This window comes from Gracilinanus agilis, chromosome X (genome assembly GCF_016433145.1).
Source record: "Gracilinanus agilis isolate LMUSP501 chromosome X, AgileGrace, whole genome shotgun sequence".
Lineage (NCBI taxonomy): Eukaryota > Metazoa > Chordata > Mammalia > Didelphimorphia > Didelphidae > Gracilinanus > Gracilinanus agilis.
In genome coordinates this window covers 35,015,949-35,037,911 of record NC_058136.1, presented here as the reverse complement: position 1 = coordinate 35,037,911, position 21,963 = coordinate 35,015,949, and the positions used below count along the sequence as shown (strand labels likewise).

At 38.9% G+C, this 21,963-nt stretch overlaps 1 protein-coding gene across 1 annotated transcript in view; it reads left to right on the top strand.

Moving 5' to 3' along the window:
- The window catches only part of ABCB7 (ATP binding cassette subfamily B member 7), a 155,881-nt gene that overhangs the window by 113,454 nt on the left and 20,464 nt on the right, over positions 1-21,963 (top strand). The window contains exons 5-13 of the mRNA XM_044682798.1: positions 6,817-6,949; positions 7,459-7,727; positions 14,384-14,472; positions 14,567-14,654; positions 15,214-15,388; positions 16,519-16,676; positions 17,161-17,324; positions 17,475-17,604; positions 20,119-20,290. Coding sequence (XP_044538733.1) covers positions 6,817-6,949; positions 7,459-7,727; positions 14,384-14,472; positions 14,567-14,654; positions 15,214-15,388; positions 16,519-16,676; positions 17,161-17,324; positions 17,475-17,604; positions 20,119-20,290 — 1,378 coding nt within the window. The remainder of the gene's footprint in view (positions 1-6,816; positions 6,950-7,458; positions 7,728-14,383; positions 14,473-14,566; positions 14,655-15,213; positions 15,389-16,518; positions 16,677-17,160; positions 17,325-17,474; positions 17,605-20,118; positions 20,291-21,963) is intronic.

The window sequence follows — 21,963 nt, the reverse complement described above, 5'->3', positions numbered from 1 at the left end:
GCTTGTATGTTCCCCTTGTGGGGAGAAGGGATAAAACCAGCTTCCTATTTTTACTGTTGACTTTCTTTACAGCTTTCAGAGGGACACAAAACAAAAATGTTTTTACCGTGGCAATTTAGCACTTTAGTGCTACTAAAGTAGTCACTAAAATCACTTGTCTTCCCCAGGGAAGCTCAGGCACCCATGCTCATTCAGTTCTATTAGAATGAGGGCTGAGAAGAAACGCTTCCAGAGAAAAGGGGTCCATCCACGTGGCAGGGAAGAGCTTTCACGGAATGAAGACATTGAACACTTCATTCCCCATCTCTGAGCCGCAGGTTTTTCTTCTATAAAATGAAAGGGTTAGAAGAGATGATCTTCAAGGCCCATTTCTGCACTGTATTCTTCAAGACTAAGAATGTTTAAGCAGTTGTGGATATCATTTTCAAGTTTAAAGAACAGCGCATCTCATGCCGCTGTGAAGGGATGTTGACTGGCTTGTTTTTTTCAGGTTTTGTTATTACTTAGGCACAGTGGGATATGGGGCAGGCCAGACTAATGAGAGCCAGATTCCCTGAGGTAAAAGGGAGCAGTCTGAAAAGGTTCCATCAGTGAATGAAAAGATCCTGTCATCCTGGGATTTTACAGGTGGAAAAGACCTCAGATATCATGTTGTTTTTCCAGATATGTGCGACAGTCTTGATAGGTGAGTAGATCAACAGAGAAAGGTAGCAGTAGGCAATAAATAAGTTGAGAGCCAGGTAGGCAGAGTTGTTGGAAGTTGGTTAACCCCAGAGGTGTGTAAATGATTGGTTTGAGTAATTTCATCATGGGCAAGAAGGGTATTCACTCATTCACCAAACACCTATGTGTGCAAGACACTGTGCTAGGTGCTAGAAATACAAAGATGAAAAAACCGGAGTCCTTGCCCTCAAAGAGCTTATATTCTTTTAGAGGGATAAGATATGTACCCAAATAAGTAGATTGTGATAGAGAAAAAGGAAAGAGTCAGGCAAGTGTTGCAGTGAGAAATCACTTTCAGCTTGGTATTGGTGTAGCACAGTGATGGCGAACCTTTTAGAGACCAAGAACCCAGACTGCAACTCTCATGCCACATGTAAGGTCCCTCCCCAACCCCCACCATCTTCCCACCTTATCCCAGACAGGGAAGAGAGGAAGAGCTCCCAATGAGCTGCTGAGCAGATGGGCAGGTCATGTGAGAAATGTCTTCAGGTGCCCATGGAGAGGGGAAGGGGGAAGCCCCCTCTGCATGTGTGCCATAGGTTCACCAACATGAATATAGCAGGTAGAGGGACAGGCAGAATTAGGGAAGGAAGGCTTTGTGGAAAGAATGGCGTCTGAGTTGAACTTTAAAGGAAAAGAAAGATTCCAACAGATAGACACAAGGAGGGAACATAGGTGATATGGATGAATGGAGAACATGAATACGTGATGACAGCTTGAGAGTGAAGAATGTGATCAAGGATTTGCTAGTATTAAAACTAGTCTGGAAGATAGAATGGGTTCAGGAGAATATTGTGTGATAAAGGTGAAAAGCTAGGTTATGGAGGATCTGGGATGCCAGACAGGAATTTCTGTCTTATTCTGAACTTAGTAAGGTTTCTGATCAAGGAAGCAGCAGCATCCAAACTTCACATTAGGAAGGTTACTTTAAAAGCTAGATGGGAGAGAGAAGAGACAGGAGACCAATAGGGAGATTCATTAGAAAGCTGATATCATCTAAACAAAGGTAGAAGAGGGTATTCACTGAGGTGAAAGAAGTGAGTGGAATTGAGGGACACATGGAGAATGCTATCCAGATTGTCTGATGGCAGGAGACTGGGGGAAGAATTCAGTTCCTGGTAAGGCTGGCACAAGCTAGGAAAGACAGCAATTCTAAAGGAAGGATACCAGAGAATGGTGCCAGAACAGGGACTTAGATACAGAGCAACCAGTCTGGGACTGATATGAAGTAAAGGGATCTTGATAACACTGGACTTGGTAGTAGCCCAGTGTGTAGCCTTGTGGCTACAACAAAATCCTTGACAAGACTGATAATGCTAAACCCCTGAACTCTGGATAGACACATCCCAGCATTTCTCCTTTTTAGGGCCATTTTTGCATCTGAACTTGTGGGTAATGGCCAAATGGCAGACCATTCAATAGTTGATAATTTTACAATGGCTGACAACTCTCAGACCCAAAATCTATTAAGCATTGGCTTTTCTTTAAAAGAAGGCATATATTCCTTTTGATAATATTTGGAAAGTCAGTTATACAGTCTACCACTGTTTCAGTGTGTTGTTTTCTTTTCCAAGTTTGAAACAGTTTGCCTCAATGTCAAACGTAATGCAAAGTTGCTTCATTTTATAAAGCTTTCCAACATCTGCTGTGTACTTTAATGATATTGTTAGGTGTTAAAACACCTGCTTAGTTGCTAAGACACTCATATACCTTGTATTGGAGACTTGATTGGTAAGATTTAAATAGCTTCTATCAGTTGTAGCTAAAATTAGGATTGTTGTCAGTACAGGCTTTATATTTAGTAAAAATGAATGGTGCAAGAATGTAATGTTAACAGGAGCTGGGATTTCTTTGTTTTTCTTAAGGCTTGCAGAACTTCATGTGCTTTTGTACTTCAATGGGTATGTGATTTCATCAGTGTGGGTCCCTCTTTCAACTGTGCAAATCACAAATCTTCTAAGCCTTCTTTCTCTGCATATCTCTTGTCCATGTTTTCCCATGAGTCTTCCTTTGTGGCTTCACTCAACATTCTGGAGCTCTTAAGATGGCATTTGTACCAAAGTAGCACATGAGTTGTCTACCTGTTGTTCCTTACATCACTTCTTATGTATAAACCATCATTGATGATAACTGGTTTAGGCCTACCATAAGTCTTTTCGTAGCTCTTTCGGTGACTCACAATTTTTATTTCTTAAAGATTGTGAAATTCCATGTTGGAGAATATTAGTGTTGAATAGATGTTTTTTTCTTTCAGGGAAAAGCTTAGGGTCATTGAAAGAAAAGCACACTTTCCCAAATGCAATTTAGCCTACTTTTGTCCTTCCATTTTATCCTGGTTACATTTCATTGTCTTTCTGCACTGTCTGCCCAAGGGGGCGCTCTCTCTCTCTCTCTCTCTCTCTCTCTCTCTCTCTCTCTCTCTCTCTCTCTCTCTCTCTCTCTCTCTCTCTCTCTCTCCACCCTTCTGCCCCCACCACCACCACCACCACCTCCACTCCCCAACCAGTGCTCTAGTCCAGCTCTACATATTGTAATGTGGACAATAGTCATTCTTTATCTACTTGTTTGTTCCTGTGTGGATAGTTAGGTTAAACCCTTTAAGTGATTATGGAGCCTCAAGCTTGGGAGCCTTGGCACTGTTCCACAGCCTGATGCAATCAATAACCTATTATCCATTAACAGGAACATCTGGAAGACCTCTCTCCATTTATAAGGAATCCCACTTTGACTCAGGCTCTGCTCTGGACATTCTCTGTGCATGACAGCAGTGAATACCTTTGGCAAGCATGCATTTCCTTATATTAATAATCAAAGGTGTACAAGAAATAATTTCTGTTATATCTAACTGTAGGGGTTCTTAACCCAGGACTTGTGGACTTTTTAGATAGATAGGTAGGTAGATAGCTATATTTCAATATAATAACGTTTCCTTTATATTTCTCTGAATTTTATTCATTTAAAAAACATTATTCTGAGGAATCAATAGGCTTCCTCAGAGGTCTATGACACCAAAAAGGATAAGAATATCCTAGAGATGCTAATGCCTTCCCATGTCCAATTACTTTCTTTTTTTGGTTGTAAGATTCAAATTTAGTGGTTGGACTTAAATTATGTGAAATAACGTGGTTGGCCGTAGTTATTATATCTCAAATCAGAAGTTTATTTATAAAAATAGAGTGGGAAACAATAAGGCAGAGAAATGTGAGAGAGGTTAGAGAAAATACTTATACTAGTCCTCAGCCAGGAGGGCCGGTAGTAACTACTGGCTTCCTCCAAGATGAAAGCTAGTCTCTTAGGAAACTAGGAAAGTAGTCAGCCCTTTTCACTCACCCAACCAGGTAATCCAGGAGTCAGAATCCAAGGTTGACACCTCAATCCAAGCCACAGTCTAAGCCACAGTCTCCAGTGAAGTTCCCTCAAAGACTATCTCCAGGAGACACTCTTCACTAGTCACCTTCACCAGACTGATTCCTCAGGGATTTTCATGGCTTTTATGGTGGTTTCCTGTCCCTGCCCCTGAGTTCTCACCTTTGGAACCATACCTTTAAGTTTCTGGCTTGTTCTCATCTAGAATCAAGTAAGGTATGAACTCACTAAGTGGTTTGTGAGCTCCTCCACCTAGTTCAAGCTTGTGTTGATTCAATCAAAAGGTAGACAAAAGAGCTAATCTTGTCCTCACAATCTAGCCAGGTACTAAGTAGGGGTTACTTAAGTTATTGTCAAAATTTTAACTTCATCTTAGGCAAAGAGAACAAAGGATTCCCTTTCACATGGTCCATATTTTATAGTCACATGTATTATCATCCCCGCTAGAATTAAGATCCTTGGACACAGGTAGTTTACTTTTTGTGTCCATATCCCCAGAACCTATTTATAGTGCCTGGCATAAAGTAAGTGCTTAATAAATGTTTGCCAATTGATTGGAAATCAGAGCATCTGGTTTCAAATCCTGGCTCTGTCTTCTACTAGCTCTATGACCTTGGGCAAGTCATTTTTCCTTTCTGGTCCTCATTTATTCATCTTTTAAATGTAGGAGTTGAATTAAATGATCTCTTAAGCCCCTTTATAGCTCTAAAAATTCTCTTTAAATATATTCATGCTTGTGTTTATCATCTAAATATATCTAAAATACACATCTTTGCCTCTTCTCCCCTTCTCAAACCTTTGTTTATGTCATTTATTTCCTTGGAGTATATTCCTAATAGTAGAATTTCTTCTATATAGAGACTTTACTCACTTTCTGATGATTCCAAATTGGATTCAGAATCTTTGGACCACTAAGCAGCTCCACCAATAATGTATTAGTGTGCCTGTCTTCTTAGTATCCCTCAAACGTGGGGCTCCAGAATTTTTTTATGCTTATCTTTCTGGTGAAACTCCAAGTGTTGATTTGCATTTCTCTTACTATTTGCAACTTGAGATGTGGTCATTTATGGTTTGCAGTTCTTTGAAAATAATATATTTCTTTTGGCCACTTGATTATTATACTCTGGCTTTTGATGCTATGGTGAGAAGATGTGTCAGAAGTAACACCAAGCATTATTCCCTAATAGATAAATTTTCATAGGATATGACTTTTATATTCTCAATAAACTTGAGCAGTCTAATAGACTTGCTCCTGTATTTGGAGATTTAGAGCTGAGAGGCACCTGCCTAGTCCAACCCTCTCATTCTACAGATGAGGACCCCAAGTCCTAGGGAAGTTAACTAACTCTCTTGTGTGACATTTTATGAGTAGTAAGTAAAAGACCTGAAATTCAAACTTAATCCTTTCACGGATAACTTCGTAGAAGTTATGGGATGTGAGTTTTCCTTGTGGTTCAACTCTATGTTGGCTTTTAAAAGCTTAATTTGTGCTTAGGAGTTGATTATACTTTTTACTAATATCTATTATAGCAAATAATGGTTACTGATATTAAACTTTAAATATCAGTTTTACCATCATTTGAGTGAACTCTGTGTATCAAAGTAGCTTTGTTTTCAATTTTTCATACTGAAACATTAATTAAATTTACACATCAGGGGATTGTGCTTGATACTTAGGGAATTAAGAAAGACCTCATTAAAAGAACTCAAGGAAGTTAAAGTCACATTGTCATAGGAATTAGAAGAAACCTTTTTAGTTGTTTAGTTCGATCTTCCCATTGTACAGCAATTCAGCTTACTCTCTTGCTTTCTTGACAGCTGCCTTTTCCCATATATGGATACTTGTGCCCTCACTTCCTACTCCCTACTAGAATGTCAACTCCTTGAGGGTAGGGATTGTCTTGTTTGCTTGTATGTGTATCCTCAGCACTTAGCACAATGCCTAGCACATAGTAAGTGTTTCCTTAAATGTTTGCTTGCTCTGAGAGGAGAGGAGACTTGACAAAAGCCTCATGGGTAGAAGAGATCCAGGGCTAGAACCCAGAACTTCTGACTCAGAGATCATATGTCACAGCTACCTCTCAACAAAACTTGAACACTTTGGCCTCAGGGAACTTACAGTCCAGGGCAAAAAGATGTACATAAATCTCTACCATAAAGGGTAACAGAAAGTAATATCTTAGACTCTGAGCTCCCTGAGATTTGAGAATATGGCTTTTTATCCCTAGTACCTGGCATATAGCAGACACTTAATAAATGTTGGTTGACTTGAGTGGCATGAATGAAGAATTATAGGAGGAAGAGTTACTGCCATTCTGATCTTGGAGAAAATCACCTAAAATTCTCTGGGCTTTAGTGGCCTCAACTATTTAGAAAAAATTGGATTAAGATGATCTCCAAATCTCCTTCTAGCTCTAAATCCCATGATTCTATTGATTACTTCTGGCTAGGGTGACCTGAGAAGTCTTCATGGAGGAAGGAAGTGACATTTGAATCATTTATATAGCAATGAAAATGAATATTGAAGATCAGGGTCAGTGGGAAATACAACCTCTGGGATGACAGTGCTCCCAGGAGCAAGCATTTTCCCCGTCATAACTGCCCTACTGACATTGAGTGGTGAAGTTCCAAATGAGACGACAGGCGTTAATATAGGGTAAATATTTATGCATTTATGAATAAATATTTCATCGCAGTATGAATAATTGCTTTTTTTTTTTTTTTTAGGCCATGAATATAGTAGTTCCCTTCATGTTTAAATATGCAGTCGACAACCTCAACCAGGTGTCAGGAGACATATTAAACTTGACTGATGCACCAAATACAGTAGCAACCATGGCAACAGCAGTTCTGATTGGCTGTAAGTGTTTCTTCATTTCTCTACAGGTGTTAATTTTCTTCTGGAAGGAGTTCGTCATAGATTAGCTGATATGACCTTTTCACTGCTAACCCAACTTAACATTTAATGTGTTTCTTATTCTTTTGGGTGGTTTTGTTGTACTTAGTTTTAAAATCTCTTGTTAATTAATATCCATTCCCAGAGTCTGCAGCCTGAGTTATAGCTTTCAAATCTTGAAACAAAATAAAAATCATGATAAAGATTTGTAATAAATGCCCCTTCAAGATCTCTTCCACAATGAAGTAAATTTTCATTTTTAGTCTGTTAGATACAATTTATAACTGCACATTAGTTCTTGGTGGAACTTATTTCCACTAAGTTAATTTAATGTACTAACAGTACAGTTGCTTTTAGTACTCTTCCAGTGTACCCAACAATATGGAGAGTTCAAAATAAGAATATCCTTGTCATAGGTTTCTGCATTTTACATTCCCTTCCTTTTAATTTTTTGTTAAATATTATCATTTTAGATGGTGTGTCAAGAGCTGGTGCTGCCCTTTTTAATGAAGTTCGCAATGCAGTATTTGGTAAAGTGGCCCAAAATTCCATCCGCAGAATAGCCAGGAATGTCTTTCTCCACCTTCACAACCTGGATCTGAGTTTCCACCTGAGCAGACAGACAGGAGCTCTGTCAAAGGCTATCGACAGAGGAACAAGGGGTATCAGTTTTGTCCTGAGTGCTTTAGTATTTAATCTTCTTCCCATCATATTTGAAGTGACCCTTGTCAGTGGCATTTTGGTAAGTGCCGGCCAGCTTCATTCAAACCCCAAACTGTCATTTACACATCAGATATAATCTCTTCAATAGATATTCACTGTTTCAGGTTCACAGGTGCTTATGGGTTTAAATAACCAAGTATTTCCATTGTGAGCCTGAAGAATAATTTCATTTGTATACAGGTCCAATTTTATTGCCCCAAGCTCCAGTGGTTTACCCAACTTAGTGTGTTGTTAATTTTGTTAAATCACATAATTCTTGAACTTGGGCCTGGGTGGGTGGGGGGGTCAGTTTTAAACTTAAACTTTCATCTTCTTTGTTGCTGAGGTCAAGAACTATGGATGGTGGGATATTGCATGTATTACAAGCCAAATAATAGTATAAGTTGCTTAGTTTTACTGAACTGCTTTTTTTAATCTTTCTTTTTAAATATTTGTTATAGAGATTGGCTTGCTTGGTAGAAGAGATGTTTTCTTAAATGAATGTGTTCTAAAAAAGTCATATCAAAATTAGATAATTAAAAAAAGTTTTTTGAAATAAGTTTGATTCATTTTAGAATTTCTAAGCTGCTCTTCAGCATTTAAGCCAACTGATATTTCCATTTTTTTCCATCAGTGCCTTTTCTTTTTATATTCTGTTCATTTCTCAGTGTGCTTCTCCTCTTTTCCCCTACTCAGTAAGCTTTCCCCTTGTAATGGAGATTTGGAAAAAAGTCCAGCAAAACCAACATTACATCCTTCGGGTGACAGTTTGTGTAGGATTCTCTAGCCATCACCCCCCATTTTAGCACTGAAGAGAGGAAAATGGATATTTTCAGCTCTTCTCTGAGACTCTTATGCAGCCAGTGTTCAGGCCTACTGACTTTCAGAGCTAAGGGTTTTATACTTTGAAGCCATTTTTTGTTTATATTTAAACTTATTTCATGAACCACTGTAGCAATTCAATTCAGTTCAGCAAATTTTATTAAATATTATGTGCCAGGTACACTGTGAGCTAGGGATACAAGACAGAAAGCCCCTTCATGCCCTTACAGGGGGCACGACAATGGGGAACACACAGAGAAAAGGAATATCAGTCAATCAAAGTTGGCCAACAACATCTTGTAGCTTTTTAAAAAACCAACATACATTCTCAATGATGGCTGGCGTAGAGGCTAAGTTTATGGTGAAAAAAAGGGGGGAGAGAACCGGTTTATGATATTGAGTCCTATACATAAGAGAGAAGAGGGAGAAGAAAGGTCCCTGGGAAGGGAGAAGGACACACATGCACATGCACATGCACATGCACATGCACGCAGCCAGAGCCAGAGACAGGGCTTGACATACGAATCCTGCAGGTAGTTTTGAAAGTCTCTGAGCTTTGGTAGAACTCTACACTGTGCATATCATGAGCTATTGATGTCAGTTTTCCCAGCAGGATCTGGATAGAGTAGGATGGTCCTAATGTCATACTGGTCTTACCACTTGTCTTTGAGGATGCCTCAGAGATATTGCCTTGGGTGTCAACACTGGGATGGTTAACAGGATCTGACAAACTTCACAGTGGAAGCATTATATAAGTAGTTACTAGGGAACTCCAAGTGAGTTTGTACTTCAGTTCTCAACAACCCTTAGTGCTAGTATTGTTCCCATTTTACAATTCAGGAAACTGAGGCAGACAGAGCTGAAGTGACTTGTCCAGGGTCAGGCACATAGCTAGGAAGTATCTGAGGTGGGATTTGAACTCTGGCCTTCCTAGTGACTCCAGACCCAGCATTCTAGCCACTGCACCACCTAGCTGCCTCTTAACTAGTGCTACCTGGAGCTAGATTATAAATGGTTTTAAATGTAAAGCAGAGGCATTTCTAGTTTGTCCTGGAGGCAACAGGAAAACCTTGAAGTTATATGAGGGGAGGATTGGCTTGGTCTTGTACTTTAGGAATATAACTTTGATGCCTGTGTGAAGAAGACCTTGGAGAGGGAAGAAGCATAAGGCAGGGTAAACAATTAGAAGGTTATCATAATAGTCCAGGCAAGAGATGATGAGAACTGAACTACCATGATCATGATATAAGCAGAGAAAGGGAGTGATACCAGAGACATCCTAGAGGTTCAGTCAGCCACACTTGACAGTGATTGAGTATGAGAGTTGAGGGAGAGTGAGGAGTTGAGGATAACCCCAAGGTTGCAAACCTTGGCTTCTGGAGAGATGGTTGTCCCCTTGTCAAGCATACATAGAATCTTTCTGCCCTGAGGCCTCATCATTCTGTGAGCTTGCTGTATATATTCTTCCATAGAGGATACACCTAATGTGCTAGAGGCCTTCCTCTGGGTCTTTTAATATTTTGTAGATACTAGTGTAGCCCTTGGCCTGTCCATCTGTTATTCTTCACTCACCATACGTGACAAGCCAGCTTTTCTGGTTATACATGTCATTAACGATGCCTTTCATGCCACTTTTTACAAACAGATCATCATTGATAACGTGCCATAGCCTACTTAGAGTCATCATAAATCTCTCTGTTGCCCTTGGGGTCACCCACAAATTTGATTCTTTAGAGATCGTGGTATTCCATGATTCTTAGCGATATAGCAGCACCAGGAGAATATTGGTAATGGAAAGATGGGCTTTTGTATAAAGGCACAGTTTGTGATCATTGAGAGAGCTGGCTAATTTTCTACATTCAGTCTTTTTTACTCTTCCGATCAATTCTCAGCCTACATGAGGGAACTTTTTTTTTTTAACCTACAGTAATTTCTTTAGTTGTTGCTTTGGATTCATTTGTAGTTTTCCAGTTTTAGATCTTTCTCTTAACACAATTTTTATTAAAATAATTTTATTCCATTGCAGTTGGAAAATGAGGTTTATTTTATTTTTTATTTTCATACATATGAGAGAACACAAAAAGATTTTGTACAAAGCTCAGTTTCACAGCACTTGTTTTTTAAAAAAAATAGTATATAATGAATTCTACATATTGCTTTCAAAATTGTCCTGTTAATCTGTACTTCTTTCTGAACTTCTGTTCTCTTTAGTGCATTTTCTTAAAAAATGTTACAGTGGCCTTCTTTTGGGGGGTATCATTAGGCTAACCTCCTCTTCCTTCTTTTCTGAAAAGCTGTTGCCCCTCTGCCCCCCCACTCCTACTTATGAAATTCAGGAAGAAAGTGAAAAAAACAACTTAGAGTAACTAAGCATAATCAAACAAAATGAATCCACAATAGCAGCTATGTCCAATAAAGAGGATCTCTGCATCTTATCTCCATTACTTCTCTACTTCATCGTAGGTGGGTGTGCTGACATTACATCTGGCAGAATTTTGAAGTCTTGAGAAATTGTTTTTCTGTACAGCGTTTGTTTATACATACATACATACATATACATATATACATATATATACATTTATTCATTCATTTATTTGTTTGTTTATTTATTTTATAGCTCCTGGTTCTGCTAACTTCTTTTTTTTTTTTTTTTTTTTTGTACCCTGCAACTTTGCTGAAGTTATTGATGATTTCTACTAGCTTTTTAGTTGATTTTCTCAGATTCTCTGGGTATACCAGTGGTTCCCAATCTTTTTTGGCCTACCACCCCCTTTCCAGAAAAAATATTACTTAGCGTCCCCTGTCACATACTATCATCGCCCCCTTACAGTTATTCACCACCCCCAAATGCACCCGCTCCCCTGGATCATTGCAGCACCCACCAGGGGGCGGTGGCACCCACTTTGGGAATCACTGGGGGGTATATCATCATGCCATTTGTAAAGAGTGATAGTTTAGTTTCTTCAATCCCTACTTTGATCCCTTCAATTTCTTTTTCTTCTCTAATTGCTACTGCTAGCATTTCTAGTACAATACTAAATAGTAGTAGTGATAATGGCCATCCCTGCTATCTTCTTTTTGTCAGCAATCCATTGTAGGATTTTCTGCATTTATTTCTTTTGCTGTTTTCTTATGGTATAGTAATATTCCCTTATGTTTCTATATTAAAACCATTTCAACCATTCCTCAATTATCTAAGAAGCAATCTAAGGCACTTCTTTCAACTATAATTGTGTGTAATTTGGATTTACTCCCCAGGAACTCTCTTTCCCAGCTTCCCATGTTCCTTCTCACATTACATGCTAACGTAGGGAGGATATAAATATTGTGTAGCTCCGCCCTCTTGTTCTTTCCCCTGATTGTGGCTGGGATGTTGGGTGAGTGCCAGGCAAGAGAATTTTTCTCACGTGTCTTTACTTGGTTTTTTACTTTTGTTCTTGTATTTTTCCTACTTCAAGTGATTATTAATAAATCTTATAAAATATAATACTTGGAGTTACTGGATATTAATTTTAATCTTACAGTTGTTTCTTCCCTACCCTTATAAATATATATATCTTTGTAATCTATAATAATATATAAATCCTAGTTATTGCTCCTCTACCCTCATACTTTCTTTAGAATTAGGAAGCTTGTTTGTAAGTGATCTACCCTCGTATAATCTTCTCTTATTCCTGAATCACTCTCCTTCCCCCATGTCAGCTTGTTTTCCTGTTGAATTTGCTAGATTTCCACACCAAGCTCTGTTCTGCTCTCTTTTGCCAGCTTTAGAAAAAGGGTTACATCTGCTGCCCATTTCCCACACCCCTTTCTCCGTGTGTGTGTGTGTGTGTGTGTACACACACATATACATGTTTATATATTCTCATATATTTGTAATTAGGCCTCATGCTTCCATTTCCTTTCTATATTAATGTCTTCCTTCTTTTACTGCTCTTCAAACCCTGAGAAGAGAGCCAGTCCACCTCCCAAGACTTCTACATTTCTTATTTAACTCCCTCAGTGCCTTTTGAAAACATTAAGGTTCCAAAGGGAACCTTGGTTTTTCCTCCCTCTACTATAATGTTAGTACTACGTCATCATAAAAAGTTTTTAATTGCTGAAACAATTTGACTTTTTAGGTTTCTCTGGGCTCTTATGTTTGTATTTCAAAGTTTCTATTCAGCTTTGGTCTTTTTATCAAAAATGCTATATAGTCCTCTAGTCTTTTAGAAATTCAGTCTTTTGCTATAGTATTATACTCATTTTTTTCAGAGTTAGTTATTCTTGGTTGTAGGCCTTTATCTTTTGCCTTTTAGATCTTTTGGTTTTTTGTTTTTGCTTTTTTTTTTTTTTTTTTTTTTGTTAGAAATTCCCAGGCCATGTGTGATCCTGACTGAAGTTCCTTGCTACTTGAATTACTCCTTTCTAAGATGCCTACAGTATTTTTTCTTTCGTGTGGGAGTTCTGAATTTTGGTTATGTCATTTCTGAGACTTCTCCTTTGGGGATTCCTTTCAAAAGATGACCAGTAGATTCTTTCTCCTTTTACTTTGTCCTCTGGTTCTAATAGATCTGAGCAATTTTCATTTTCATTTGAGGTTTTTTGAAATACAGTGTGCAGGCTTTTTTGGGATGGGGAAAGGGGGAGTATCATGATTTTTAAACATTCTCTCCTTGACCAGTTTGTAAGCTCATTTGTTTTTAATGGAAGATTTTTTACATTTTCTTCTTTTTTTTTTCCTCAATCTTTTGTTTTGTTCTAATATTTTTTACTGTCTCATGGAGTCATCTATTTCTTGTTGGTCTTTTCTAGCTTTTAGGCATTCTATTTCTTATGTAAATCTTACCATTTTCTCTTTTAATCGGCTTATTCTCCTTCCGCTTTTTTTCCTCCAGCACTTTTATTTCATTCTTTTAACCTTGTTTCATTTCTTCTAGATATTCATGTAGTCCTTGTGGAAAATATATTTTTTTCCTTTGAGTCTCTGCTTGGCAGTTATTATAGAGTTATATATATAAGAATTTTTGAAAATGGTCAGTATTTCCTTTGATTTTTTTCCTCTCCGGCTTTAGTTCCTACATTGAGGCCCAGTCTGTACACCCTGTTGTGCTTGGGAGAAATGGAGGATCAAGCCCTGCTTGGTCTTGCCCCTAGTCCCTTGAGCTCTTGAGCTGACCTCCACCTCCCGTTAAGGCCAACCTGGATCCTTGAGGTTCAGAAGTGTTAGATCTTAAGTGCTTCTCTGGTGTCTGAGGGCAGAGTATTTGGGAGAGACATCAGAGTCCCTGGCCCTGTGCTCTTCTGGTCTGAGTGTTGAAGCACTGAGTTAGTCAGCACCAAGCTAGTCACTGGCTTCTGCCTCTATATTCAGAGTATTGCAGTCTACTGCAGAGACGCCCCTGGCTATCTCTGATTGGCTTGGTGTTTGTTTTACTAGAGGAACCCCTCTTAATATTGCCTTTTAATATTGCCCTCAGGCTTCTGGCTGAGTTTTTCCCCTGGTATTGGAGAAAAAGAAATCACTATAGTTTCTCTTTGGATTTTCTTCTTTTCTTTTTTTTAAAACCTTACTTTCTAAGACAGAAGAGCAGTAAGAGCTAGACAGGCAGGGTTGAGTGACTTGCCCAGGAAGTGTCTGAGGCCAGGTTTGAACTCAGGTCCTCCTGACTCCAGGTATCTATCCCAGGACTCTATCCACTGTGCTACCTAGCTGCCCTTCTCTTTGGATTTCTTGATCATTAATTGGTCTGTTTTGATGTTCAGGATTTTGTTGCAGTAGGTATGTAGGAGCTTAGCAGGATGCCTCCTGTTCAGGCAGCCATCTTGGCACAAAGTGAGTCCTTTTTCTATAAGGAACAGTACCTATTTCTTGTTTCTCTTTTTCTCCCCTAGTATTACAAATGCGGTGCCCAGTTCGCCCTTGTCACCTTAGGCACATTGAGTGTATACACAGCTTACACAATTGGAGTCACACGCTGGAGGTAAGCTCTACCCCAGAAGCCAGTTGGGCTTTAGAGATGTGTTCCTTTGGCGCGGAACAGATTGTTCATGGCTTTACCGGTTTTTGTCTTACAGAACTAAATTTAGAATAGAAATGAACAAGGCAGATAATGATGCAGGTAGTGCTGCCATAGACTCTCTGCTGAACTATGAAACTGTGAAGGTAATGCACTTATTTATGCTTTTCTCTACATTTAACTCTGTTATGAAGACATGGTGCAAGTGAGCTATTTTCCTGCGTTTCAAGGAATATTGTAGAATATCAGTTGGGAGTGGTGGAAGAATCATTTTGACGGAAGTTGCCTCTTCCTTAGTGAGTTGCCTTCATTTTGGTTTGGTGTCATCTTAACATTTCACCTCTTAAATGAATTTCTAAGTGATGAAAGTATGGAGTCCAACTCGATTGAGAATGAAAACGTAGCTCATTCTTCAGGCATCTTTCAAATGCTCTTCTCTATGGAAAAGAGCCAGACTTCATATTCTTTGCATCTACAGCCCTAAAAAGATTATCTTGAGGGTGTGCCTGTGGAACCATGCAGGGAAAGTGGAGATTAGAGTTTGGCTTATGTAGTGGGGTAGTGGTATAGGATTGGGTTGTAGCTATATAAAGTCAGTGGCATCCCAAGGATCTCAGAATACAGATAGCAAATTGTATTTGCTGAGATGTCCATTGGCTGCCTATATGCTCTTTCTCAAGGTAATTGTTCTTATGTATCCTCTAGTATTTTAATAATGAGAAGTATGAAGCCCAGAGATATGACGGATTTTTGAAGTCTTATGAGGCAGCCTCGCTGAAGAGCACTTCTACCCTGGCTATGCTCAACTTTGGACAAAATGCTATTTTCAGTATCGGCCTAACGGCAATAATGGTTCTTGCCAGTCAGGGAATTATGGCAGGTAATGGATCCCTTTACCTTTCTACCTTCTAATTTTTACCTTTATGAACAAAGGCAAACTATAAGGGCTACGCATGCCACTGCTGACTGAAATGCCTGTGACAGAGAGAAACCTCAGTCTAGTTGGAGTATTTTTCTTGCTTGAAACGGAATATGTTTTCCTTATTGTCTGTGATGCTTTTTCTTTAACAGCTTGGTGGTGGTGGTGTGGTGATTTTTTTTTTTAACCCTGTACTACATCCTCCACTACATTAGATGGACACTGACGTCATTATTAGTTGGCATTACTATTTGTGTAGATTGGGTCTTACATGAGGAGGCTTTTCCACGAGCTGCCAAGGTTTCTCATTTCTCCTGTTGGCCTGCCAGGGTATGGAATTTGATAATTAGATCACTGGATTCAGAACGGGCCATGATCAAAACAAAGGAATTGATAACAATTGATTTTGAAATGGGGTACAATAAGAGATAAGTAATACTCTTTCCCTGAGTCTTGGGCATCTTTCTCTGTGTTGCAGTTGCCTCATTTTCAAGGTATATTGCAAGTATTCATCATCTCCATCATTTAACTTATTTGTTATAAACTTTAATATTAGGTATGTCATTCCTGAGTTTAAATCCTAAATAAACTAGAACTTAACCACTGGTCCTTTATCATCTCTCCTTGGTCTTACAGGCCTTGAACATTTGTTGCTAGCTTGCTGATGTAGCAGGCAAAGCTATGGATGAATTCTGCCTTGTAGAGAAAAGTGGAGGATTTTATTTCTCTCTTTGCCCCAAACTCACCCATTGCTTTCAGTTTCATAATATTTGCATGGTTGACTTTTTTGTCTAATACTTAACTCCTACAAAATTATCTTGTGACTTCCATGAGTGTAGCAACCTAGTCTTAATTATCTCTGTATGTTACCCCATTGTGTAAAGGCACACTAATGCTCACATAGTAGGGAGTTAATATGGTTGCTGAATGTCATAGTCATAGGCTCGGAAATTTGAATAGACCAAAAGTTTGCCAGTTTTCTGGGCTTTGAACTGTATTCCAGAGCAATAGACATTAAGCTTCTCTCAGCTGGACAAGTGTCATCTAAATTCATTTTTTCTTTTCTTCCTCTAAATTCTTTTTATTTTGAGGCACCCTTACTGTTGGAGATCTTGTCATGGTGAATGGGCTGCTTTTTCAGCTTTCCCTGCCTCTGAACTTTCTGGGCACTGTATACCGAGAGACTAGACAAGCACTCATCGATATGAACACTTTGTTTACACTACTCAAGGTAGACACACAAATTAAAGTAAGTACTTTGTTCTTGTTAAGTGTATAGACTCATCCCATGAATAGAATTATGCTAGGGAGCTCATCTGTTTTCACTGGCTGAGCTGACAGATTTCTTCTTTGCCAGATGTGTTAAGTAGCCTTTTCTTTCGTATTGGGAAGGTGCTTTATGCAAAGGGACTTGCTTGGGGTTCATTTTGTTTGGACTTGACTTAAGTATTTGTATTATGCACTTGGTTTTCTTTTGTTTATAATGAATGATGCAGAATTTGTGATGGAAAAAAGTTGCTTAGAAACAGTGTTCAAAGAGGGATTTTTCTGCCCTTTAATGGGAAAGGGAATGGGAGGGAGGGAGGGAGTCTTTTTAAAAGCCTCTTTACCTCTTCCTTTTCTCTTTCCCCATTATTTGCTTTTTTGCTGTGTGAAATGGAAAATGATCTTCCAAGTTGGATGCTAAGCAGTGGGTAAAGTGGTATGGTGTTGTTTTTTCTCTTCCCTGCTAGGACAAAGCAACGGCACTTCCCCTGCAGATTACACCCCAGACAGCTTCGGTGGCTTTTGATAATGTACATTTTGAATACATTGCGGGGCAGAAAGTCCTGAACGGAGTATCATTTGAAGTCCCTGCGGGAAAGAAAGTGGCCATTGTAGGAGGTAGTGGGTCAGGGTGGGTAACTTTAGAAAATTCTGCATCATTGATTTTTCATTGTCACTTGTTTTCTCCTCTGTAATATCATTCCAGTCACTTGGAATATGTCTGCCCAATGCCATTTGGACTTAAGCTATCTCCCCTTGTCTGTTTCTTTCCCAATTTCAGGAAAAGCACAATAGTAAGATTACTATTTCGCTTTTTTGAGCCCCAGAGTGGTAACATTTATATTGCCGGACAGAACATACAAGATGTCAGCCTGGAGAGCCTAAGGAAATCTGTGGGAGTGGTGCCTCAGGTACATTTTTCCTTTGAATGTGATCTTTGCTTATATTTGTCATAAAGAGAAAAAATGTATATGCTGCTGTTTGAGCAATGTAGTGAATACTGGGTGTGTCCTATGGTACCTGGCTCTGTTTGGTGCTATAAGCCAGATTTCATTGACACCCCCCCCCCCCAAAAGAAAAAGATGAAAACCAAAAGTGATCCAAAAAGACTTCCATGCCCCAACCAAATGGCATAACTTATTTGAAACAGTCATAGATATAATTAAAATCTGGGATTTGGCAAATACTTTGTTAGCTACCACTCTGGAGTTTATAATGTAAGAAAATTTCACTATTGTAGAGAGTCGTTAGAAAGACAGTTGTCCCTGCTCTGATTAAGCATCTTTTCCATGAAGAGTAGGGAGAAGTAGTATGTTGTAGTACGTGGTGTATTGGACTTCAGGTAAGGAAAATTTAGGATCCCATCCTATACATACAGGCTGAGAGACCTTGAGCAAGGCTCTTCACATCTCTGAGCCTCAGTTTCCTGGAGGAGGTTGGACTAGATGGCCTCTTTAAGATATTTTCCCACTTTAAATCTATGATGGTAAGACTTCCTTTCTCCTATGAACACAAGTTTATATCTAGTAGTTTCAGGGAAGTGGACTTGTTTGTGAAAATATCAGAAAGGGTTCTTATTATTTTTCTTTATCAAAAAAAGAGTTCATATTATAATTAAAAATTTTTTTTAATTCATAGCGTAGATAAAAACCTAAAATCCTAAATATATAAGAAAGAGGTAGTAGCCTCATAGGGATGGAGCCACTCTTTCCCCCCAGCTCACAGAGTACCAAGAAAAAGCTAAGAGTCCAAAGTGGAGAAGCAATATAATTTTGAATCTTGGATATAGTGGTTGCTAAATTACTCTTTGTCCTCCTTTGAAAAATTATTATAAAGGATGGCTATAACATATCAGAAAATGTAGGTGGTGTAAAAACAAAAGATATCAATAAAAACTTTTCAAAAATTTGAATTTTAGAAGCAAAAAAGTGTTTTGTTGTTGTTTGGTCAATTAGTCTTTTCTAATCTGGGTATTTGTTTATTGTTTTTTGATGATGATGGGTCAAAAGATTTCTCATTTTATCTTGTGTGGGCTCCATCCACTGATGCGAATCCCAGCGCCTCTATGCTTTAAGAGGTAGTCTTCATTTGTTGCTGTAGCCAAAAATAAGTCTTATCATTTGACTGGCCAGCCTTCTGGTGAAGAATTTCTCTGTGTATAACTAGGTCTTTGGATGACAGACATATAATCCATCACCAAGCCCATGCTCGAAACCTTTCCAACTCAATAGAACCTACTAGAGCATGTGTTTGCTGGCAAAACCTTTAGAGAACTTAAGATTTGTCACCATGTCATAATGAGATATTGAACTGGGATTTTAGTGGAAGGCAGTATGGCAGTGGTTGTTACATTGTAGTTTCTATACCCTCAGACTATAAATCTGAAGATGATATTTTTGGACAAATCACTTAACACAGCTGGATCTCAATGATTTTGTCCATATACCTCAGATCGTATTGTCGTTTAGGACTCAATGAGGCTTTTACTTCAATAATCTTGTAAAAAATATAAATGATGTGTCCAGAACTTGAATTTTTTGGAGACAATAGCTCCTCTTTTATTTAACACATGGTCCTTCCCTTTGTGAAATGTGGAGAAGCTTAAGGAGCATGTCTTTTTGTAAATGACAAAATAAAATTTAGAGATGTGAAGTTATACCCATAGGCTGAATTGAGCTTCCAGCTATAGGCTTCTGGGGCTCCATTCCAATGGGAGTATTCATTATCTCTAATGGCAATATAAAAAATATGCGTATTGATGACAGAATTACTGTTTTAAATAGCTAAACCCATAGCTTCAAGCAATGATGATGCTTGGGAAGACTATGATACATTCTCAAGTTATCATTGTTTATTTATTTTTTATTTTTTTTAAACCCTTGTACTTCGGTGTATTGTCTTATAGATGGAAGATTGGTAAGAGTGGGCAATGGGGGTCAAGTGACTTGCCCAGGGTCACACAGCTGGGAAGTGGCTGAGGCCGGGTTTGAACCTAGGACCTCCTGTCTCTAGGCCTGACTCTCACTCCACTGAGCTACCCAGTTGCCCCTATCATTGTTTATTTTATAGGCAATAATAGGAAGATTGTGCTTCTCCTTGTTCAGTGATAACCTTCTAAAAAGAATGTAGATATAAAAGCAGATACTTAGCTATTTTAAATAAAACAGCTTTAGGTCATCTCAGCAATATATATTGAAGCCTCTAATAAAGACTTTATCTAATCCATCACTAAACAAATGCTTGAAATTTTTACAGCTTGAGTAAGTACTTGTAGTTAGAATTGTTTTTTTTTTCCCTACTAGTAGCACAAACACATCCCAAAAGAACAGTCTAGAAGTTTCTCTCTTATTTCCTATGTTTCGAATACCCTTTTTTTTTCTTAAGTGTCATGTATTTCTTAACAGTCTTTCTCATATTTTCCCTAGGATGCTGTTCTCTTCCATAACACCATCTATTACAATCTCCTGTATGGAAACATGAATGCTTCAGCTGAGGAGGTTTACGCAGTAGCAAAATTGGCTGGGATCCATGACGCTATTATTCGGATGCCTCACGGATATAGCACACAAGTTGGGGAACGAGGACTCAAGCTTTCTGGTAACTTTATGCTCTTTAGACTTTCTTTTTGTCAGTTGCCCTCTTTCCCCTCTCCCCTGTTCCTCTGCCACACAAAACAGAATCATCTAATCCCAGTCTCTCCTTGACTCTTTTTGTGGTTGATTTGACTGGGTTCAAAAGAAGGATTTAGGTTACCCCCAAGCCTCTTTAAAAAAAAAATAACCCTAACTAATTAACTCGACATTTTGAAAAAGTTAAATATATATGTTCATCAGGAAGTATAGACTGTCTTCTCTTCTCTCTCCCTCCCCCCCCATTAATCAGTTAATGATACAATCCTATCACTACCTCTTAATTGACCTATAAGCTACATAATCAGTAAGGGAAAGCTGAGCTTATTTGCCTGGGATAGTAAGAGGGAAGAGAGTAATGATCTGATGGGAAAAGTTGTACTTGTCATCATGGTCTGGGTAGCCTCTGAACTTAGAATTGACCACTGGAATTTCCATTGCCATGGGAGCCATTGCAAAACCCCTGGAAGCTTGGAGAGCCCTGAACCCCCAACCCTAGGGACAGACTCCCCAGCTGGGCTTACCACTTACCTACGTGATGGTCCCATTGCCTCCCTCATTTCTAGAATTTATTTCATTTTGTTAAACAGCTGGAAATTATGCCAGAGATCCATTTTGTTTAATAAGCAGCCTCTTAAAATGTAAATACACATTCAAATGTTAGCGGTAAATACTTCAGTTTTTATTGTTGTTATCCCTGTTTTACAAATGAAGAAACAATCTAATGGAGGTTGATTGTTCTTTGTTTTTTGTCTTTTTTCTGACACCTATGGGCCCTGAACTCAAGGAATGTGATTTTCGATTGGGCAGGAGGAGCTAAGTGTAGAGAAGGGAAAAGGGAAGGAAGGTAGAGAGACGTGGGCTATTATGTCCTTTTGGAGACAAATTGTGCATAGGACAAACTTGAGGAAGGTTGTTGTTTTCGGAGGCTTAAGCCAGCAAGAGCCATTGAAAATGAGTGGTAGGAGAATTCTAGAAATATAATCCATTTCTTTCCAGATTTTGCCTTGGGATGGTTATACACTCAGGAACAGGGGAGAAAAGTTTTCTTCTTCCTAGCTTCCTTCCTTTGCCATATGGCCCCTTACTCCTAAAACCCAGAACTCAAGCTAGTATTCTGTTACAGTGGATCAGAGTATCTAGAGCTGTTAGAAGCCTTAGAAATAGCCAAGAACACCACCTTCATTTTACAGAGAGGGAAACTGAGGCCAGAGAGGAATGTGATTTGCCTAAAGTCACACAATGAATTAGTGACCAAACTCTGGTCCTCTGGCTCCAGATCCAGTGCTCTTCCTTTTTAGTTTTCCTCTCCTACCCACTACATGTGGGATCCCTCCTTGCTATCTTACTTGTTGATCTCATCAGTACCCTTGAATTCAGTTGTCTTTTTGCAGATGATTCAGAGACCTAACAGGTACCCAATCCTAGTCTCTCCTAAGCTACAGTCCTGCATCACCAGCTGCCTTTTGAACATCTTAAATTTGGCATGTTCACCACAGAACTTTTTTCCAAACCCTCCCCTCTTCCAAACTTTTCCCCTGTTACTGTTTGTTTTTTTTAGACCCTTACCTTCTGGCTTAGAGTATCCATTCTGAGGCAGAAAAATGCTACAGGCTAGTCGGGGGGGGGGGGGGGGGGGGG